The sequence below is a fragment of the Crocodylus porosus genome, unplaced genomic scaffold (genome assembly GCF_001723895.1).
Source record: "Crocodylus porosus isolate Cpor-Errol unplaced genomic scaffold, CroPor_comp1, whole genome shotgun sequence".
In the NCBI taxonomy this organism is placed as follows: domain Eukaryota; kingdom Metazoa; phylum Chordata; order Crocodylia; family Crocodylidae; genus Crocodylus; species Crocodylus porosus.
In genome coordinates this window covers 20,030,918-20,052,720 of record NW_017728925.1, presented here as the reverse complement: position 1 = coordinate 20,052,720, position 21,803 = coordinate 20,030,918, and the positions used below count along the sequence as shown (strand labels likewise).

The window sequence follows — 21,803 nt, the reverse complement described above, 5'->3', positions numbered from 1 at the left end:
CTCTTGTCAGCACGGAGGCGGAAAAGGATCTGGGGGTCATCACTGATGCCAAGATGAACATGGGCCGGCAGTGTGGGGACGCGGTCAGGAAGGCCAACCACACCTTGTCGTGCATCCACGGATGCATCTCGAGCAGGTCCAGGGAGGTGATCCCCCCCGTCTATGTGGCACTGGTCAGGCCCCAGCTGCAGTACTGCGTCCAGTTCTGGGCGCCGCACTGCAGGAGGGATGTGGACAACATGGAGAGGGTCCAGAGGAGGCCACTCGCATGGTCAGGGGGCAGCAGGGCAGGCCCTATGAGGAGAGGCTGCGGGACCTGAATCTGTTCAGCCTCCGCAAGAGAAGGCTGAGGGGGATCTTGTGGCCTGTTATAAACTAGTCAGGGGGGGATCAGCAGGCGTTGGGGGAGTCCCTGTTCCCCTGAGCACGGCCAGGAGTGACCAGGAATAGCGGTCACAAGCTGACAGAGGGCAGGTTTAAGTTAGATATCAGGGGGCGCGACTTCACGGTCAGGGCGGCTAGGGGCTGGAACCAACTTCCAAGAGAAGTGGTGCTGGCCCCTACCTTGGGGGTGTTTAAGAGGAGGTTAGATGAACACCTTGCTGGGGTTGTTTGACCCCAGTACTCTTTCCTGCCATGGCAGGGGGTTGGACGAGATGATCTGCTCAGGTCCCTTCCGACCCGAGAAACTGTGAAACTATGAAACACCCCTCCCACTGCTCACATGCCTCAGGGCTCTGCTAGTTCAGGCAGTACCGTTTCTTTACTGCAAGGAAAGTCGGTGCCCCTCCAGGGAAGAGGCAACCTTGGTGCACAGGTAACGACCTAAGTAGGGCACAGGTGACAAGTGTGGTCCGCCCGGAGTCAGAGCCTGCTGGCAGCAGTAGGGGCGGTGGAGGTGGTGCAGAATTGTGCCCCCCCACTGGTGACTCATGTACCATCTATGCCCTAAACCCAGTTCTCCAGCTGTCCAGACTAAGCCAGCTACGAGGTTCAGCCAGGGAACAAGCAGCTGGGTGCTGGAAAGGGGACTGACGCCTGCAGAACATTACCTACATAAAATGCTGATACACTTAAGTCCCAACATGTGAATTAATTCTGAGGTCACCATGGCTCTCAAACCACAGCACTTCAGTCAATAGTGCTGGTACCTTTCCCAGCATGAAGCCACGTGGCCTGATCCCTCAGACTAGCCCAGGAGACGGAAGGTCTCTTTCCTTAGGGCTCCTGGGGTTGGACTAGGCAGGCAGCTGATGCAGAGAGTTACATGTTCCAGAGGAGCCCTGCCTCCTGCTCCGTGAGGACTCGACATACATCTGACATAGCAGACAGGCTTGTATCAGGCCGGAAATGCATACGCTCCCTTGTGAGCTCTGCATCTGACCAGTGTAGTCTATGTAGCTCTGCTGCTACGTGCTGTCAGAGCCTCCCCTTGCAGATGCAGGTATCAGGCTGCTACCCAGGGAAAAATATTAATACGTACCAAGAAAAACGAAGCTCTTGGCTGATAGGTTCGTCAGACTTGTTCTCGTGTCCTGCTGGAGCGCCCAGGCAGAGCTCACACCCTGAGGGGTCTGCGGTTCTCAAGCAGGCTGTGTCCCACCTAAGGCTGGGTGGGGGCTCAATGAGCCCATTCCCCCCACAACTGGGAGCGCAGTCTCTTGGCACTTACTCTGCTGGGGTGACCAGCTGCTCATCACTACAGAGCCACATCAAATCCACATTGAGAAGCCCCTTCCCATGGCTTCTCCAGGAGATACAGCCACGTTCCTAGTGTAAGGGCAGACAGTAGCTCCTGGACATGGATCAGCCAAGGGGCACAGCAAACTCCCAACAGAGGAAGTGGCCAGTAGTGGGCCACACTGCAGGATGGACTTCCACACCTGAGACGGGGCCCCTACTAGCCAAAGAAATGTGCTGGACATTAATCAGTTACGAGATAAATTACTTATCAACTAGAAGGGAAAAAATGCTTAAACCCATAACAGAAGTACAGAAGATAATAATGAGAACACTACATTGCCACTGCCAGAACAGGCTTGCTTCATCCTAATCGCTGGTTCCCGTGTCTAAACACAATCCCAGTTCAGAGACAGGCACTGCAAAAGATGGAAGGCCTGGACACAGACTGATATGGGGAGCGTGATATGGAGAGCAGGCAAAGAAGCTAGCGCCCAAGACAGGCACAATACCATAACACCTAGCAGAGGAACGATAAGTTCAGGGATGCCCTATTTCCACTTCCAAAGTTCAGACATCAGGAGAAACGTTCTAAGACACAAACTGCCCTCTCGGTGTTTAACTGCGATGTTCCTCATGAACTGCACAGGCTCCAGCTGCTGACTGCCCCTGCCACGCCAGCCGGACCACGTACCTGAGATGCTGCTACTGGCCAGCAGAGCCATGCTGACCCTGCCTGGTGTCCGGAAGGCGCACGAGGAACTCCAGTTCCAGCCACGGCACTAAAAGCAGTCACCACTGCAAAGTCATTTGGCAGCAACATTCACCAGACCAGGCTGCACTGTAAGAAGATAAAACAGCTCTACCAGAAGGCAAAATGCACAAGCCACAAACAGTAACACCCCTGTGGCGCAGGTTTGCTGTGAAGGCCTTCCTACTGCGATAAGCATATTACTGTTCTGCTCAAAAGAGCAGGCGCTTCTTTTCAGGAAGGAAGTGGGGAGGAGGCTTTTGCAGAGCCAAGTCATTGTGAGCATGGCTACAACATCCCAGCCTGCAGCAAACAGAAGCAGTCCACTCCTCAGGGAGCCCCTGGAGAAGTTGCCAGGGAGCTATGCAGCGAGCCCACGGATGCCCCCTCAGCACAGGGTGCAGGGTGGCTGAAGCCTTGGCCAGCAAATGCTTTACTATCCTCAGGAAGGAGGAGGTGTCCTATAGGGGCAGGGGTTCCTGGTGCACAGCTGATGAGTGCAGTGAGAGGGCTTTGGCATCCTCAGGACGTCGGCTGGAAGCCCTGGGAGGGGTTCCCATAGCACCAGGGGCTGCCCGGCTCTTGTCCGGCCTCCCCAGGCCACGTCTTGCTGACAAACCTGCCCAGCAGGGAAAAAGATTTAGAAACCCAGTCAATGTCTTGCCCTGTCACCACGTGCCTGTGGCAAGTCCAACAGCTGTTGGGTAGCGACATGATGCAGAGGCGTGCCACACCTTCGTGAACATCTTCTTGTGCCACATGGCTGCAAGCCGCCTTAGCCATGCGCACGTAGAAAACCTTTCGCCAAAGCAAGGCTGTTGCTTAGCTTGCAAATTACATGGACCCTTTTGTTGAACAGCCTTGGGTACGTGGAAGCCACCAGCACTCGGTACCGTCCTTGCGAGTCTGTTCCTACGAAAGCTGCCCCAAGACCGAGGGGGAGGGAGGGGCCAGGCAGCAGGCCAGCGTCCTGTGCCAGGGCTCCAGTGCCCAGTCACCGTGACACAAATCAATCACTGAATCCTCCATAGCAGAGGCCAAACTTTTCTTCTTTCCCCGTGGCGCTGAGTTGGGGGCAGGGAGGTCAGTCTACAGGCACAATTTGGATGGGGGCTTCTCTTCCTTACCTTTCCCCTTGCTGGGAGAGTCTATGACTTCCTTTTGTTGCTCCCCTAGTTTTCTTTTGATGTGGCAGACAAAGGGTAATGACGTCTATTAGCTCACCACCTGTGCAGCCATAAATATTGGAACAACTTAAAACACTTTTATAGTGGCACAAATGAGACCTAAGGCGACATCTGTTCCCACCAAGACGCTGGTTCACAATACAGAACGAATTCCTGAGAGCACAGCTCATGTAACCAGTGCTTCTGCACGTTCCTTCTCCAGGCTGGACTTAAAATATCCCTTGCACAAAGATCATGGGAGCTGCCTGAACTCTCATCACCTTTCTGGTTTCAGTGCAATGATGTGGGAATCTGTGCAGCCTTCTCTGCACTAGGACTCCCTAGCTCATGTAGTTTCCTACCAAGTCTCTAAATTAGACACTGGCAAATCAAGAGCAGGTAACAAGCTGTGCAATACACATCGTTGCCGAGGTGTTTTTCAGGCCAGGACAGTCTTTTTAGCAGACTACTTCTGTTCAGGAAAGACTCCTTTTGGAAAAGCAGCCGCCTCCCCCCATTGCACTCTCCGCAGCACTGCTTTGAAAGAACACCGTGGGCACTTGGAGCTGTCTGGAAAGTGCGAGGCAAGGGATGGTGGCAGCCTGCAGGACACATTAGACCTCAGCAAGCATTTCTCTATGTGTGGATCTGACCCATGCAGTCACCTCCAGCCCAGCAGGGAAAATCCTGGCAAGTTTCCTTGTGCCATCCAACCAGACTGCTGACAATGGGAAGATCTACTTTTCAGGAGCACCACGTACCCCTCAATATCTGAACCCAACAGCTGCAGAACAGGAAGCAACAGGAAGTGACTTGTTTGCTGATTCAGGAGGAGAAATGCAAAAGGGAGGAAAATCTGTTTCAGGAGCAGGGTGTTCCTGTTCAGTGCCAAGGCAAAGCTATTGATATGCAATTTAGCCGTGGTTCCTAAGCTTCCTGCTAGACTCTTTGGCGCTCCTATCTCTTCTCTTGTGCACAGACCACAGCAGCCTCAGGTCCAGACTGCAGGCAAGGAGGGAGAACAATTTAATAGATTTCATAGACATTTGGGCTGGAAGGGACCTTGGAAGATCGAGTCCAGCCCCCTGCCCGAAGGGCAGGAAGTCAGTTGGGGTCATAGGATCCCAGCAAGATAAGCATCCAATTTGCTCTTGAAGGTGTTCAAATGTAGGTGCTTGAACCACCTCTGATGGCAGGCTGCTCCAGACCTTGGGGGCTCAGACAGTAAAGAAATTCTTCCTTATGTCCAACCTGAAACGGTCTTGCAGGAGTTTGTGACCATTCAACCTCGTCATCCCTTGGGGCGCTCTGGTGAACAGACGTTCCCCCAGATCCTGGTGGTCACCCCTGATAAACTTATAGGTGGCCATCAGATCACCCCTGAGCCTGCGCTTTTCCAGGCTAAAGAGTCCCATGGCTCTCAGCCTGTCATCGTAAGGTCTGTTTTCCTGACCTCTGACCATGAGCGTGGCTCTCCTCTGGACTCTCTCAAGCTTCTCCACATCCTTTTTGAATTGTGGAGCCCAAAACTGGACGCAGTACTCCAGCTGCGGCCTCACCAAGGCCGAGTACAAGGGGAGAAAGACATCTCGGGATTTGCTTGAGAAGCACCTCTGGATGCAAGCCAGCGTTTTGGTCGCTTTACTAGCTGCAGCATCGCATTGCAGGCTCATGTTCATCTTGTGGTCAGTCCCCCTTAGCAAGTTTGGAAGGACTTGCTTCCTGGGCCAAACATTCTGTTCTTGTTATATCTGATTTAAAAGTGACCATGCTTTACTCACCTTTGAGTCTGCTGGCCAACGATGTTATTGTTTAATCACAAACACAGCAGATGGATGCGCATGACCTGAGATGGTCCAGTTCCTTCTGTGTCCTTAATTTCTGCTGTCAACACAATTTATTGTTAATGATGCAAATACTTTGCATGTGTGGTTTAGAGTCCAGTTCACAACCAAATGCATCTGTCCATCAAAGTAAACAACCTTTTTTTTTTTTTTTACATTAAAGTATTTAATTAGTGAAACAATCATTATCAATGTAACAAGCTGAAAAATACAGCAACTTGATACAAGACTGAGGTAACAAAATACTTTGCCAAAAACCTAAAGACTCCCACACAAGGGTTAAAAGTTCAGTGGTTATTATGGGTGAGACAATTCACAAGAATTATAGAAATAGTCCGTACACAAATGGCATGCAGTGGGCTGCTGGAAAATACGGCCAAAAATAGTGCAACAGGTTTCACACGAAACAAACTGAAATATAGAAATTGATTTACTATGTATTGTGACAAATAGATCATAATTGAAAACTACTGCCTATGCCTCAATTGAGTGCTATTCAGAAAACATGCATTTTGGCACTAAATTACTTTAAAGTACACACACTAATAAATTAATAAATAATATTGCCTATATATATTTTCCATCTGAACGTATTCAACCTCAGAAATGGCTACCAAGGTCCATTTTCTGCACAACTTCTGCAGCTTCCTTGTTTGATTGATGCCACTTGCCTGGTTTGTGATACCCTTTCATAGAGGTGATATTTTAATCAGTACCAATGCCTATTACTTCAGCGGCAGCTTTCAATTCACAGTAAGGGTGCCAGATACTGAGCGCTAAAAAGAAAAAAACAGTAGCTAATTATAGCACTAACGCTTTATTTATATTTAATAAGAATTCATTTGAGCCTGGACAGGCTACCATTAACATTCCTGTAGTATTATGCCACTGTGAACCTTTTTACCTCATCAGACAGCAGGCAGCCACATCACAATGGTCACAGTGCCCTGCAAGGCATGTCCTCTCTGAACGCCCTAACAGTGACCAAACTGGTCTCTTTTCAGTGTGGCACTTGGGCACGTGTCAGATGCTTACGGCAAGGATTTCTGTATTGTTTGTGAACCAGGAACCTGCACTGGGGCATTGCCTACATTAGGCTAAAAGATTAGGACAGGGTAGGTTTAGCTGTTAGGGTCTCATCCATGCATTAATATAATATCCCTTCTGTGCAAGCTGGTTTCTGAACTCATGCTGAGCCATTAGAATTTGCTGGCTTCAAAAAGCTAATGTTGCAACTCCTGTTTGCACATTTTGTTGCTATGGGTAATGTGTATTTTAATCCTGGCTGCCTGAGGGGAGAGTTTATCTACACGTATGCTGTCCTCATCCTTCTACACACTCGTTTATTAGGCAGCCTGGAAGTACCAGTCTTGTAGGAGTTGACTGCTGGCTATGCATTTATCGGTCCCTCTTTGAGTTCTGCATTATGTCACAAGCAGCTTTCATTGCCTCTGACCACTGAATGGCTATTTATTCAAGATAACAGTTTGGTTCTTTATAACCCACCTTCCAAAGACATTGTACTGGGTGGACCTCTCCTCACTGTAAACCCAGACGCTCCAAAAGCCTTTAGCAAAACGATATCCTTTAGGATAGTTAAGACCCATGTTTACTATGCAAAAGGGAAGAGGTACTGTATTTAAACACAGTTGAGAAGTAGCCACCAAACTCCATGTAGCAGTACGTTCTGGATCTGACTTAATTCCAGCAATGCAAGGACAGGTCAGGGTCATGGACAGCTTTGCTTTACTAGTGGGTGGTGAGTTAGTGAAGGGTGAGGATTTTTAGGCTAAGTACAGACAGTCAAGAAGCCTGGGATGGAATAGAATGAACCTTTGCAGGTTAGCCTAACCTACACAGGTCGAACTGATAAGCAAGTGAACAGACATTCACTTTGGATTCTGGAAATGCAGCCACATGCTGCTGTGGCCCAGGCCAGAAGCTGGGGGGCGCTAAAGCACACCTCCCTGCTGGGCTGAAGCAAACAGATTGGGCCAAGGCTAGCCCGCCCACCCTGCAAGGTGGGGTTTGCTGGGAAGGTGCAAAGCAACCTGGGATGCTGGCAGACAGTGAGTTAACCTGAATCTGGAGGGGATCTGGGACAGAAGGTCAATAAACCGATTTAACCTAAATCAATTAAGTCTGATGCTACATCCATCCAGGTTTATCTTAAACCAGTTTCAGCCATTTTGAAAGAGGCTTATGCGCACTGAACTTCTGCTGTGTTACAGATCTAAACTGGTTTCCGATCACTTACACTGGTTTGTGTGTAATTTCTGTCCCTAGTCTTAAGGTTCTGGGCTTAAGACAGAACTAAACATGATAACAGTGCAGTCACAGAACGCTGCTGATTTCTTAGATACGTCTGATACGTAAGCGCACGCCCTGTAACAAACATATTCTGCTACACGTTCGCTGTCTAGCAATGCCCACGCTCCCACGAACAGTTCTAATGTGTAGCTCACTGCAGCCATCCAAACATCCTTGTCTAGGAGAATAATTCACAAATGGTCCATAAGCAGTGACACGCTGGGGACAGGGCCTCACCCTCGTCTTCCTTAAAAATCTTCTGTTAGAGCTTACTTTGTCGGCAGCCCTACTCTTGGGTGGACAGCAGCTGCTGGGTTAACAGCTCCCTCTTACAGGAAGTTTCTGAAATGGCAAAAAACTACTGTTTTTGCCACTCCTCCAGCTCTGGCATCTCTTGAAGCCTCATAGATTACTTATGCCCAGATCTGTGCGAGTCCTTACACCCATCCTATCTGTCCACACAGGAGCTACTAGGAGCCGCTTTTCTTCAAAAGCTGTTCAGGTATGTTTAATTCTCAGGATGATAATGCTGTTGGTTAAAACAAAATAATACTTTATAGTCAATAGACATCATGAAATTCAACATTATAAATACGATTTTTGTAAGAGAAGCACATCTAAAATAAAAGCTGCCCAAAAATCATGATTGTGTGATATCAGTAGAGTAACCCCATGACACAGCATTTGTTCTAACACTGGGCTTTGTTCACCCAGGATTACCTCTGATTGCCCACTATCATCATACAAGGTGATGATGGTGGCTTTCAGGATTCTCCCACCCAACTCACAATCTCAGCCCGTTCATGGGGAGCTGCAGGGCACCAGGGATCAGGAACATTTGAAAGCCCAGCCAAGTGCAGGATGGAGGATTTGTGCAATGACTTTTACCTTGGTCCCTGTCCAGCATGGCCTGAACACTTACTTCCTGCAGCAGAAATGGCAAGTGTTGGAAAACGGGCTGAGCTCTAAATGGAAACAGCAGAAGGCTCTGACCAGCAGGCGAGTGTCCGGGCACATGCAGGGAAAGCCCTGACGTGAGGAGGGTTTTTCTAGGAAAGAAGGTTCTTGAGAATTTCAGTTTGCTTTCTCTTTTCAGGACACTGGCTTGGGGGACTCCACACCCTGGCAGCTGCTTCACTGTCCCTCTGCCCTGCTTTGCTCTCATCTCCATCATCCCTTCAGAAGACCAGAGGGCTTCACGACAACAGGTACCACTGCCTGGGTTCTGCATGCCACTGATGCAGGCATGCAGTGTCAGTGTGGAGATGGGGGGCATCCCCCGGGGGATGCTTAGTACCATGCAATTCAGAAGACTTGAACTGCTGCATCCATGGAACTAGAGACCTCAGATGAACAGCACCAGAATAAAAGGAAGCAAAACACATCTGCAGGCAATTACAGCACTAGTAAGAAAGCCCAGGAAAGGCTTCAACACAAAGTGAATTTAAATAGCAGTGGACCCATCACTTGTCTGGGCATTCCTCAAAATTATACTTAAAAGCAGCACAATCAAACAAAAGAAACACTAGGTTTAGTCAATTATCCTGTGCCAAAATACACATTTCCCAAATAGGTCAAATGTGAACAGCAGAATCGTCCAGAGATTTGATACAAAATTTGAGGCAGCCACATTGCCAAGCAACTCAGTGCACTTAGGTTATAAAAATGTTGTTTCACAATGTTCTATTCTAACTGACACTTTGCAGCAAGTTAACACTGTCAATCGTTTTGTGCATTAGAAAGAATTGGAAACCCAACATGGGCTAAATGTTCTTCAGTCACATAAAGCAGCTCAACAATAAAAAGAACAGTCTAAAAAAAGAATAGGCAGAAGATGTGATGCACAGTCTGTGGTCAAACATTAGTCCAGGGCAGTCTGTGACCACAGGGTTAAAGTCAAGGGCTTGAGGGTCCTCAGATCAGGACTTATCTTCAGTCTGTCTAAACTCTACTTCTGTTCAGTGCATGAGACTATATCTGGTCCTAAGGACAACATTCACTTCCTCTGCTTGCAAAAGCTGTGTCCAAATCCCTTTCAAGTTACATAGGAAAGTGCAGAACGGGCAGCTGGCTCACTTCAGGGACTGCCGCCACCTCACAGAACGACCATCCCCTCCTGCAGTTTGGCACTTGACGTCGCACAACAGACTAGAGTGAGTTACTCGAATGACATAAGGTTGGCAGGTACCTGGAAGAGAATCCAAGTCAGTCAGCAGTGGAGGACTCCAGGCCCTGCTCATGACAATGAGAAATGGTGTCAACCTACTCCACGCTGCATGTACTGCCAGGTGCTGACAGCATGACTGACCCCAGAACCAGCTCTGCTTGGGGCTGACCTGCAACATAGGCACAGGGCACTGCCCTACAACCTGGGAAGGAGCCCCAGGCTCTCAGGTGACCCTCCTTGTTCAGTGCACACTAAGGAGTTGCTGTGCTCAGTGTGGGGAAGCAAGGGAGGCCTCACATCACACCTCAACCACCACAGCTCATAGCCAGACTGGCAGAAACTCACCCCTGCCAGAGATTTCTGCAGATGTCCCAGAATGTGGAATCTCACTTGTCCCACTTTGGTCAATGAGCAAGATGAACTGTTGTGAAAATAACTTGATGTGCCTCTTTGTGCAGCCACAAGGCTCACACATGGGCTGGAGGGAGGCACCCCCATGGGCAGGGGCTTCCTGGAACTTGGGAGAGAGAGAGATGGGGCGGAAAACAGATATTAATAGCTTTACCTGAGGCCTGTTGCTTTTGCAGGCATCATCCAAATGCTTGTGCCACAGTATTGCATGAAACCTTGAACCAGTCTGAAACTTGTAAACATTGCCTACAAAATTAAAGAAATCAGAACCCTAAGTTTGTGACTGACAGATGTGCACTTTCACTAAATTATAACCTGTCAGCACAGAAGACAAGAGTTTAAGTAAATGCATCCATCTGGGTCTCAAATGCCTGGAACTCCTAGTTTCCACAGCAAGCCCTTGAGATAAGGCGGGCCCGGGGGAGCATGTGCCCAACAGCCTCTGGGTGAGAGGTGGGAGAGCAGGGACATGCAACACACTTGATGAACACATGGATAGTGGGGCCACATAAAACTGAGGTATAATCAAAGACACCAGTCTGGGCATCCAGTCTGACCTAATTCATGGGGTGCCTGGTTTCACTTCCCCAGTGCATCCAGGCCCACCATCTGGGCTGTTTTCAGGGATGCACCCATTGTTTGTGAACCCATCTCCTTTGACAGGCCTTTATCAGTTTTGTCAGTCATCTGCACTGCTCCTCCCCAAAGCTCCTCTGCAAGTCAGAGACAGAATCCACTCCCTTTATGCTGCACGCAAGCAGAACAGGTCAGGGGATTCAGACTCTGGAGATTTAGCCCTGCTTCACTCAGGCATGAGCTGCCCCAGCTGAGTAGCAGGGGGGAGGCATGGGGCAGACACCACAGAGCAGCTGAGGGGCAGTAAAGCCCTGCCCTCTGTTAACTGCATACACTGGGGGTAACTGTGGGCCTGAGGGAACAAGAGCCACAATGGGGCTCATGACCCCATTCATACCTTCACAACTACCTGCAGGGACACCACTCCACCTTTGGGAACTGCTGATTCAGAGGTCATGTAAGCCTCTCTTGGTGGGTGACTTACTGAAGAACCACATGAAAACTACAGACCTGCAGAGAATGGGCAATGCTGGCAGCAGTGACATGCTGTGGCTTCATGCTGGCAAGTCATTTCTGCACCATCAACAGGACCTCACCAGAGCACCCTTGTGTCTCCCTTTGAATATCTGCTTCTTTATTTTCCAGTGTGGCATATTGCAAATACTGTAAACTAAAAGTGCATCAAAAGCTATTGCTCCAATCCCTGCCACTAGTGTGTAACGCACAGAAGGGACATCACAGAGCACTACCTTTATCAGGGTAGTTGAGCTGGAAAATATCCGGGTGTTCAGGATCATCAGGCAGTGCCACCATCCAGCCCACAATAGAGACTTTTTTACCAGGGGTAGATTTATACTGAAAGAGGCAGACAAAAGTGATGGAATTAGCAGTTGTGCAGTTAGGCACTGGGTGGACTGCAGGTCGATATGCCAGCTGGGGACAACCATGTCTGCTCAAATGCACTCTCCTAGTAGTACTCCCTAGAACAAATTTTGTGTTTCTTTACTTACATGTTTTCTTTCTGTGCCTCTTAATGACTTTGCTCCGAAGTAAAGAAGGGTTGATCCTGAGAGTGTAACCCAGTATCTAGTCCATGAGGAGAGCTGAATAAGGAAGGAGGAAATGGGAGGAAGTATTAGTGTGCTTAGATACTCTGAATGTCAGCAAACTATGAAGCACCAGGAGGATTGCCTATACAAAGGGCAGGAGTTTTGGGGTGGAGACTGCTAGGGCCTGAGTCTCTGCCCGAGTACTTCAGCATTGTTCCCTCCATGTTGGTGGTTGTAAGACTGCCTGAAGGAGCAAAGAAAACCCAGACTGTCCAGCTGTCTTTTGACAGAAATCCCTGGACTGATCATTTCAGAGCAGGGTGCTGTGCTGCCCTCACCTGGACACAGCTGATGCCTTCTGCAGTCTGACCAATTTAATTTATCATGCAGCTATTCTACAGTTCTTCAGACCTAGGCGTAGCCCTGAGTGTTGCACACAAAACCCTGTAAGCATCCAAGGCAATCTGAAAACTTCTAAGACTGGAGTCTGCTTAGTTTCCACTGCATTATTTTCTCCTGCTCCCCACAAACAAGGACCAGGGAAGAGTCCCTTGAATTTAGGCATGTGAAGGGCCTGAGTGCTTGGGTGGAGAGGGCCAGATCCCTGGGGTCCTCCATGAGCCTCCTGAGAGCCAGTCTGTCCTGCTTCACTGAGACACAAGCCCTTGGTCCCCACCAAGGAGAAGGATCCTATAGCCATGGATGCTAACAAGCCCTAGCCAGCTGATGTTACAGAGAGCTGCTGGCCTCTGGCCCTTGTGTCCTGGCCCAGCAGTGTCACTACCAGCCTCTCAGAGAGACCAGCTGCATAGCAAGCACTGGGGGAAGGGGAAAAAATCTGGCTCTCACTCTTGAACAGCAAGTGGTTTTGCAGCAGAGCAGAGAAACAACACAGTGGCCTGCTTCCTGGAGAAAATTTACTGTGCTGCCTGACCTGGCCCAGCACTGCAGTCTGGAGCCAGCACAGCCGTTATCAATGTAGGATCACTGTGAAGGTCCAACTTACAGTAGGTTTCTTGCCTTCTTTCAGCAATGTTTTCCTCTTCAATGGCCCTTCCATGGTAATGACTCCTGTGGACGTCCCTATCACGCAGCTGCAGGCTCCTGTTGGGCTGAGACACACATGGCATGCACTGAGGTGAGCAGACAGCAGAATAAGTTGTTTTCCCTGGCACTGGCTGGTGTACACAGCATCATCCAACAACTTGGTCTGGGGACACCTGCTTTTCAGAAATATCTAAACAACCAGAACCAGTACGTCTAAAACTGGCGGTGTACTGCAGAAGCCTGGAGAAACCCTGGAAGCGCCATGCTATGCTGAGCTACAGGCACATGGTAATCAATCCAGAAACAGGGAACATTTACCCAGAAGACCTGAAGCTCGGGATCGTACTGTTACTGTGCATAGCACACTCACGTACACTTGCATGTGGGGACACAAACACCCAGCCCATGCAGTTCTGTTCCAGCAATACTATACAGCAGTTCACCAATATGTGTTGGCCTTTCCCACAACCACTTCCCAGCTGCCATCTCCTGCTCCAGTCTCAGTTTCTCCACCATCATCTCTCCGCTGCTTGTCTCAACCTCTCCCTGCACAGCCAGTCCCAGTCCTCATTCTGCCCCTCAGTTCCTTGCCAGGTTTATTTTCTCCACCTTTCATACTGGCTCTTGGTTCCAGTTTCCTTCCAGCACTGCCCCTGATCTGTTTGCCCCATTCCCCCTGGCTCCCAGTTGCACTCTGCTTGTCCAGCCAGTTCTAGCCTCCAGTCCCCAGGCCCTAGCTTAATCTTTGTCTTCCCTCTCTTCAAAGCAGCCAGCCTCCAATGTCATGCTGCCTGGGTGCCAGATTTGGGGAGCCACTGATAGAAGAGAAGCACAGGAGAAGCAGGCTCCTTTGCTCTTAGTTCCAGCACCCAGCCCCACCTCAGCCCAGAGGAGCTGGGAGCAGACAGACACTACCAGGAATATTTTGTTCTGCCCCCACAGCTGGTACAGGCTCTGTCACACTATGGATCAGCAGTATGCTCTGTCTGAGCACATGCAGGAGCTATTGGAGGCTGCAGCATGCCCAATGAAGGCAGAATCATCAGAGTTTTAAGTTGCTTAAATCAGACTTTTCTTCTGAACCCATGTGAATCATGACTTTTTAAAAGTTTTGTATGTAGGCCAAAACCAGGCAGTTTCACAGGGACAGCTCCAAAACCTATAGTTTTCAAAGTAGAGTTTTTGGAACATAAGCAGATAATGTTCTGGAAAATGGCTGAACTGCTTTGGGTGAAAATTAAAAATAGTCAGCCAGAGGCATGCATTTGGTATGGAAAATTTCTGCTCAAATGCTGTAATTTTGGGAAAGTTCTAAACAACTGAAAACACCTGTAATGAGAACTGTTGGGCAACCTTAATTACAGGCACTGCTACCAGCTCTGCCTATTAAACCATATGGGATTAGACTCCATGAGATACTATATCAGCTAGTTTACTTAGCCACCGTGAAACACAACTACTTCAGCTGTGGATTTTGAAGCATACAGAGCCCTACACAGTGGGACTGATTCTTCACAGCCTTGCAAAACAGTTTTAAAACATGATCCGGTAGCATTTTCTACCCACTTTGCACAGCTTCAATTAATTATCCACAGTGTCAGGCTGTGGTGATTTAAGCCTGGAAAAGCGATGCTCAGTTTTTGTGGGCTGCTTCTGCAAAGTCAGATGCTAGCACCAACCACTGGAAACACAGGAAATGGTGAGTGAGTGAACACAGTGAGTAAACAGTGAAGCTAACGTATTTCAGAAGTTCATGGGACAACACGGATTTTGTAACTTTATCCTGACAGAATGCAAAAAAAGATTCTGGCTTCTGGCAAAGCTGAGCAGATGGCAGGGTAGATCTGCACTGTCTAGATAACTGCCAGTAAATTATATATATAAGGATAAGCTTTTGTGAGCTGGACATATGGGCAGTGCCCCTAGCCCCGCTCCCCTCAAATAGCTCATTTTGGGGAGAATTACAATGCACTTGCTCTAACTTTGCATTTTGTCACTTTAAACTGTAAGTGGAGCATTTTTCCCCCAAAAAATTCAACAGCCTGAACCTGTTTCCATGGAAGCAATATTTTACCATTTTGCTATTTTATTTCTCTTGCTTCTTGGACCATACAACTCAGGGTAACAGAAGCACTTACAAAACTTGTGGTTTTGGCACTATAAATTGTGGAAACAAAGAAATCTAGTCTGACCTGCTGCATTGTAAAATAAGTGCAACATTCACTTTATAACGGAGGACATCAAAAAATCACTTGTGAGATACCCACCATGTGGAAACCATCATTGATGAAGAGGCGCTGGGACAGCGCATCTAGCATATTGCTTTGCATTGGTTTCATACCTCCTACCAGAGGCCAAACCTGTACAAAATTAGCATGATATGCCTACAATCTCTCTGACTTTCCCAGACAATATGGAATTAGTATTTCTAGTTTAAATCAGAAATAGTGACAGCAAAGGGTCAAAAACCCACCCTTTTAATTACTCTCTGCAATTAATGATTTTCTAAAAGCTAAATTCAGCAAAAAGAGCATCCAATTTTCATGGCAAACCTGCTGAAGAAATAGCATGAAAAGCCCTAACCATTCAGGTTCTGCAGCATGGAAGCTGGACATATGTTTTAGTTTTAGCACCTAAACTCCCTTCCTTCCCCTAGATAAGAAGATATGACTCCTATTAGCATTACCAGAATCTTTGTGCAGAAATGAAAGGGAAAAATAGACCTCTGAGGGTTGCCACAATCGCACAATGACAGTTTTAAAGAGAAGTTGTATTTGGTTTCCTGAAGGAAAACACAAAGATACAAATGAGAATTCATGACTGCACGCAAACAAACAGACCCGCCACCCAGCTGTACCTGTAGACACAGCTTCGACTTCGCGGAGAACTCCGAATCGGTACCCGCCAGTTGGGCCCCAGCGTGGCGTACAGCCGACCCCTGCGCGGAAATTCAAACGTGAGTTCTTTTCTAATAACAACGCTATGGAAAGCACCACCAAAGTCGCATGTGACACAGACAGAGGGAACAATGCTCTATGGACAGCAGCACACCTCGGGAATGGAAAACATTTCAGTTGCATATCTTCAATTTAAAAAAAGAAGCACATTATTTCCCCCATCTGTAAGTTCAGAATGTGTTTATGGGAGCAAATCTATGTGAATGGACCAACAGAGTCAGACGCAGGCTGGGATTTAACATGGCAGATGCAGCTGACATTTAAGAATGGAAAATAATTCCGTGCCAACAAGTTTGTAAAGCTGTTGTCCATTGCTCAGACTGTACATTTCCTTTTACCTGGACGTATTTCTGCTTTTATGTCTAAGAAGCTACCATCCCAGACTGCTCTGTGTTATCCATGTGTTCCTTTATATTTCATTTTTGTAATGATACAAGCAATGAGACATATACAGGTATATGTCACAGTTATGTTATTTAGGACACCTCAGCTGCTATGTGACTATATGCCATCCTTGAAATGGTATAGCTCAGTGATACCTAGTGAGGTGGCAGTTCATAAGGAGTACTTTGGACACGTATGAAATGTATAACTGGGGACCCTTACTGCTTCTGCCTGAAAAGCATTATAAACTTGGGGGAGGATATCTTGCAAGAGTTCTGAAATGACTGGGCACCAAGTGGTCAGGGGATTTAGTCATTTTAGCTTCTGTATCTAGCATAAACCAGGAAACAACCCAGACTTCCTGCAACATCTTATCTGAGAGCTGGAAACTGGTTCCTTGTATTCAGTGCTCCTGTACCATCTGTACTGAAAGCAAGCAACTCCAAATCAGCTCAGGAGCACACATGAGCTCTGATTATAAGGTTTGTTGTTTAAAAAAATATATATATACATTAACATTTATGACTAGGATTTAAATCAATATTAAATATCCTGTTGGGATATTTAATATGTTTGGCATCATTTCAGTCACTTGTGATCACAACATTTTGTGTCTGTCTGGGTTCTGATATTACCTTCCTCCTATAACTGCATGTTAATCCACGGTTGAGATTACTTCTAAAAGCACAGCACCCAGGCAGAAGGCAAAAGGTTTTGGCAGAAGCCCAAGCTCTTTCAAATTTAGGAACGACATTTCCTTAGCTGAGCTTATGATCTGCAGAACGTGAAGGTTCTAAGCTCTTTTAAGCCACGACAGAGGAGATTTGTCATGTCAAATGCACGTTCCCTGTGGTCTGCATCACTGTAGTATAAACACCTAGGACGCTTCCTCTTATTAAGCCAACCATGAGCCCCATTCAACAGAAAACTGGGCGTGTATAACTAGAGGAACATTGTCCTTCTAAGAATTAACCCTACAGCTGGTTATACAAGTCAGTTACACAAAGGGCAAGTTAAATACACAAAGGAGACCTTAATTCCAATCTTTCATGTTCTTCTCATGGAGATTTTTGAGAATAATGTAAATTTTTATAGGACAGTTTAAAGAAAATGGAATAAACAGTAAAACGAAGTCTGCTATTTTATAGGTGTGGTGCAATACAGTCGGCCTTGGAAGGCACATGCTAGGGATCCTTCTTGCACACACGCACGCATGCACTGCTGCCCTGTACTGATATAAATACCTGAGACTCATCTGCATCTACAGTAGTCATTTTGGGAGTTCACTCATAGTTCACCAAGCAGAAGCCTGTCTAGACTGCTGGGTTTTGTATTCTGCACTGCACTGAAGTGGCTAGTTTATAGCCGAGGCTACTTGCAGCAATGACAAGTCACACTCATTGGAAGCCCTAGTAGATACGCTACCCGTAACTCTGTAGTAATGCAGCTTCACCAGGAGAGCTGTGCAAATAATTGATTTTTCAGTTTATTCGATATACTAAAAAACTGGAAACCTTTTTCCCTTCATTCACCTAAAATGCAAAATATCAAGGTTTTTTCATGCCAAAGTTAAAGACAAGAATCCCAAACTATAACAATTTTTCCCAGGGTGAATAAACATTCCATTTGACCCAAAATGAAATGTTTACAGTTTATGGCTCAGGTGGCCCCATCTCCTGCTTATATTAAAATAAACTAAGCTATAAAACAAAAGATCATTTCTAACTGAGAAGTAAAAATGTACCAGTTAAAAATACTGAAACAAAGAATTTTTAATTTGACTAAATTATTTTTTCCAATTTTGGTCCAAATTATTTACTGAGTTTAACTCAAATGTGTGAATAGTTTTGGTCATTTCAACACTGCATTCATAAGAAAATAAAATAGCTGTCCAAAAAATGTAGCTAGCTCAAGTCAGAAGGGAAATGCTAGTGTGATGCTTTCAACAATGACAGTTTGGAACAGATTCTAGAGTGTTAAATTAACAATTCACTTTACAGAGAATTCAAAATAAACCAACCTTTGGACTGTTAAGCCAGTCTACTAGAATAAATAAACATTACATTCATTTCCTCAAGAAAAGGTGCTTGCATTTTAAAGCATATGTTACTCTTCAAAAACAATCCTGTCTGCATGTCGCAATGAATGTTCCTTCTCAATATAAAATGGAGGGAGATGAATTTCAGTAGTAGCTTACATATGAGTTAGTTCTCCGCAGACCAAACTTCTTATAATCTCTTTCCTATTTGTAGAGTTTCAAGAATAGCTGGAGCTGGGCGTCTTACCCATCGCCTTTTATACTTTTCAAAACTAGTGTGATCTTGATTTTTATGCATATTTACTTTCATTTACCACTAAGAGTACTGTTTGGATATGAGGATTCAGGGAAACAACTACATGCCTGCATGGTTTGCCTTTGTGTATACTAGAATTAGGCAACGGCCCCAATATAATGATGATGAGGTTTATTGATAATCGTGCTTTAATTATGTGAATTCAGAAAGTCCTGCAAATAACAGGACAATCTCTTTTCTGCCCCCCGCCTTCCCAGCCAAGGTATGGGAGAAGCAAAGCAGATGTGCTGCCCCCACTCATTGATATTTCTTGTGAAGAAGAATGGGAAGGCAGAGGTGGAAAGGAACTAAGTGCCTGCTCGGACAGAGTCAGGAAAATGTTCCTGGTATGCACCACGTCTGGTTATTCAGACTGGTTATTACACATTCATGGCACAGGCTCCAATTGTAACATTTCCTATTCTCACTGCAATCCCGAGGGAGAATTTTGCTGTGCAGTGCAACCGGGCAAAGTCCTCTTGCGTTGTCTCTCTGTTTCGACAAGCCGGTGTATTCTGGCATGATGAGCTGAGCAGCAGGCCCAGAGCTTGGGCCTCACAGACTGTATGACCAGGAAGGGACTATGATGAACATCTGGCTTCACCTCTGGCCTGACACAGACCAAGGAACTTCACCACTTGATTCACACTACAGCAGGTTGCTTCAGAAAGACTTCCAGGCTTGACTGAAAGGCCTGAGTGAAGCAGCAGCCCCTGTTGTTGGTAAAATGTTTCAGATTGATTCCCTTTGCAGTGTTACCAAGACACATGGTACTCTTCTGCCAAATTTCACTTTCCAGTCACTCAATCTCAGATTGCTTTGGTTTGCTAAATTACAGAGCCTTTTTCTATCAGACATGTTCACATGCACTTCTAGATATCGTATGGCAGATCTGTATGGCGCAAGGAAGCATTTCTTCCGCAAGAGCAGGCTCCACAGCCAGATACAAGATAGCTATGTTTGTATGGCTTGGCACTTGCATTAATTAGCTCTGCTGAGACACAGGATTGATTAGCTCCAGTTCAACACTGTGCGAACATGCCTGTCCTGTTTCTGGTTGAGAAACCAGCACATGCAGAGGTGGCTTGGGGCTGTCCCTGCAATGGTTGCCATGCTCCATGTAGACATGCTCCCACTTTGATAACAGGTGCCCTCATCCCTCTAAGGGTAATAATCTGGAACAGCTTCCAGCAGCAGCTCTGGGGGCTAAAGCCCTGGGGGTTTCAAGGTGGAGCTTTGTCAGCTCAGGGAAGGGATGCAGCTGGCTGCCTCTGTCAGGACTTCTGAGGTGCCCTTCTGAGCCATTCACTTTGCCTTACTAATGAAGCAGTACTTAGGTGATAGTTATAGGAACAGAATCTGCTCTCCCTGCTTCCCCTTACTGACCATGACTTCAATTTTGAATAATCTCAGACTAAATTATGACACTTAGGTTGCATTTGTTCCAAAGGCTGTCTGTTTCTAAAATTAGTGGATCAATCATTTGATACAGAATTTCTTGTTTCAGACATTTTCACATTATTGAAATATCCCAATTCTGGCAGTTGCAAAACAGCGTATTAGCACCTACATAAACTGTAATTCCACGTGATGTGAAGACAATGAGTTATAACTCACCTTTCAAGCCCCGAAGACAGCTCCTCACTAAATTCTGAGCTTTCACTACTACCTAGAAAAGGATGAATACAGGTAAGTGAATTGGTTAAGGAAATTTAAAATCCAAGAACCTGGATTCCTTGGAAAATTGTGCAGTTCCCACGCTATCATGTAATATTTGAGCTACGTCTTAGTGAATGCAAACTTTCAAGATGAAGATAAAATCTGACACAGGAAGAAGCTTGCAAGCTCCTTTCCATTTACAATGCAGTTTTGATGAACAAGGTGGCTGCTGCTGCTGTGTTTTAAATATCAGAAATTTCAATACGTTCCTTTTTTACTTTTCCTTTCAGAACCTCCAAGCTGCCAGGAGACAAATCCAATCAGGCCTGCAAAGTGACTTTTGATATTTTCAAGACCCCAACATGTAAACAAGCATTATAACGCAGTTCTAGGAGGCAAGACCACGGCTTTCTTTCTATCAGCTGGCAGAGTGTATAACGGGGAGGATGCTCAAGCCATATGTACTTACTTGAGGCACTGCAAATTAGCCAGAGCCCATTTACAGCTCTGGCCCCCTTAAATCACTCCTCTCTTGTACCTAGCCTGGCAGAGCCCGGTGACTGAGATACATATACAGAAACAGGCCCCACCTGTCCATGGCTGAGCTGCTAATGTTTAGTATATTCCAGAAAATCTGTCTCTCCACCCCACATTTATCTTTTGGTCAAGAACTTAGAAATAATTCTAGTTTCAAGATCTTATTGCTTGAGTGAAAGTCCTTCAGTCTCCTCTCTACTATACAGACAGGCTAGGTCACATAAGAAAGTGACTTTCTATCGCCAACCCTACAGATTATTTGTGATGCACTCACTACTGCAAGACCCTGCTGACACCACTCTCTCTCTTCTGCAGAGTCCTATTGACCCAGATAAAGTTTCACACCAGTCAGAGTTCCTTGCTACTAGCAAACCTGCAAGTGGAGGTAAGCAGAGTTTGATGATTTAGCCTCTGGCTGAAACAATACAGACTTCCAGTTTGATGTGGTCATGAGGTGGCTTGGCAAGTGAATCTGGGACTGTGCCCACCAACAGCAAGCTTAAACCTTCTGCAGCAGCACAGTGAAGAAGTCAGTTGAAAAAGAATAACTTTTCAGCTTCTGCTTCCACTGACTGTTCTCACAAACCTGAACTGGGACTCAACTAGCAGGCCATACTCATTAATGTAGACGAGATGAATTAGGGTGGATGTTAGATGGAAATTACTCTGAGGATGGTTCAGCACTGAACAGATCAGGGTGGGGTGGTGGGGAGTGCAGTCTCTCCCACGGGGGAAGTTTTTAAGAGAAGGTTAGACAAGGTTTTAGCCAGGGACAACCCTTCCCTGGGCAAGGGGTTGCATTAGATAGTTTCATTGTTTCTAGGGTCGGAAGGGACCTGAGCAGATCATCCAGTCCGACCCCCTGCCATGGCAGGAAAGAGTACTAGGGTCAAACAACCCCAGCAAGATGTGCATCTAGCCTTCTCTTAAAC

The 21,803-nt window shown here is 46.7% G+C and overlaps 2 protein-coding genes across 6 annotated transcripts in view; both read right to left on the bottom strand.

The window, feature by feature from the left end:
* Positions 1 to 3,356, bottom strand: part of LOC109314093 — a 30,075-nt gene extending 26,719 nt beyond the window's left edge. For 2 of the 4 annotated variants that reach the window (XR_002102216.1, XR_002102219.1), the window contains exon 1: positions 1,484 to 2,068. The gene's annotated coding sequence lies outside the window, so the exon portion shown is untranslated. Of the gene's footprint in view, positions 1 to 1,483; positions 2,069 to 2,374 lie in introns of those variants that run through there. The other 2 variants (XR_002102217.1, XM_019541069.1) reach the window with 2 other exon arrangements.
* Positions 3,357 to 8,149: 4,793 nt separating this feature from the next.
* RALGPS1 (Ral GEF with PH domain and SH3 binding motif 1) overlaps positions 8,150 to 21,803 on the bottom strand; it is a 210,599-nt gene continuing 196,945 nt past the window's right edge. For both annotated transcript variants that reach the window (XM_019541064.1, XM_019541066.1), the window contains 7 exons: positions 20,293 to 20,344; positions 15,859 to 15,939; positions 12,961 to 13,066; positions 11,916 to 12,008; positions 11,655 to 11,760; positions 10,484 to 10,575; positions 8,150 to 9,939 (listed from right to left, as the gene is read on the bottom strand). In XM_019541064.1, the coding sequence (XP_019396609.1) occupies positions 9,910 to 9,939; positions 10,484 to 10,575; positions 11,655 to 11,760; positions 11,916 to 12,008; positions 12,961 to 13,066; positions 15,859 to 15,939; positions 20,293 to 20,344 (560 nt within the window). In that variant the 3' untranslated portion in view covers positions 8,150 to 9,909. The remainder of the gene's footprint in view (positions 9,940 to 10,483; positions 10,576 to 11,654; positions 11,761 to 11,915; positions 12,009 to 12,960; positions 13,067 to 15,858; positions 15,940 to 20,292; positions 20,345 to 21,803) is intronic.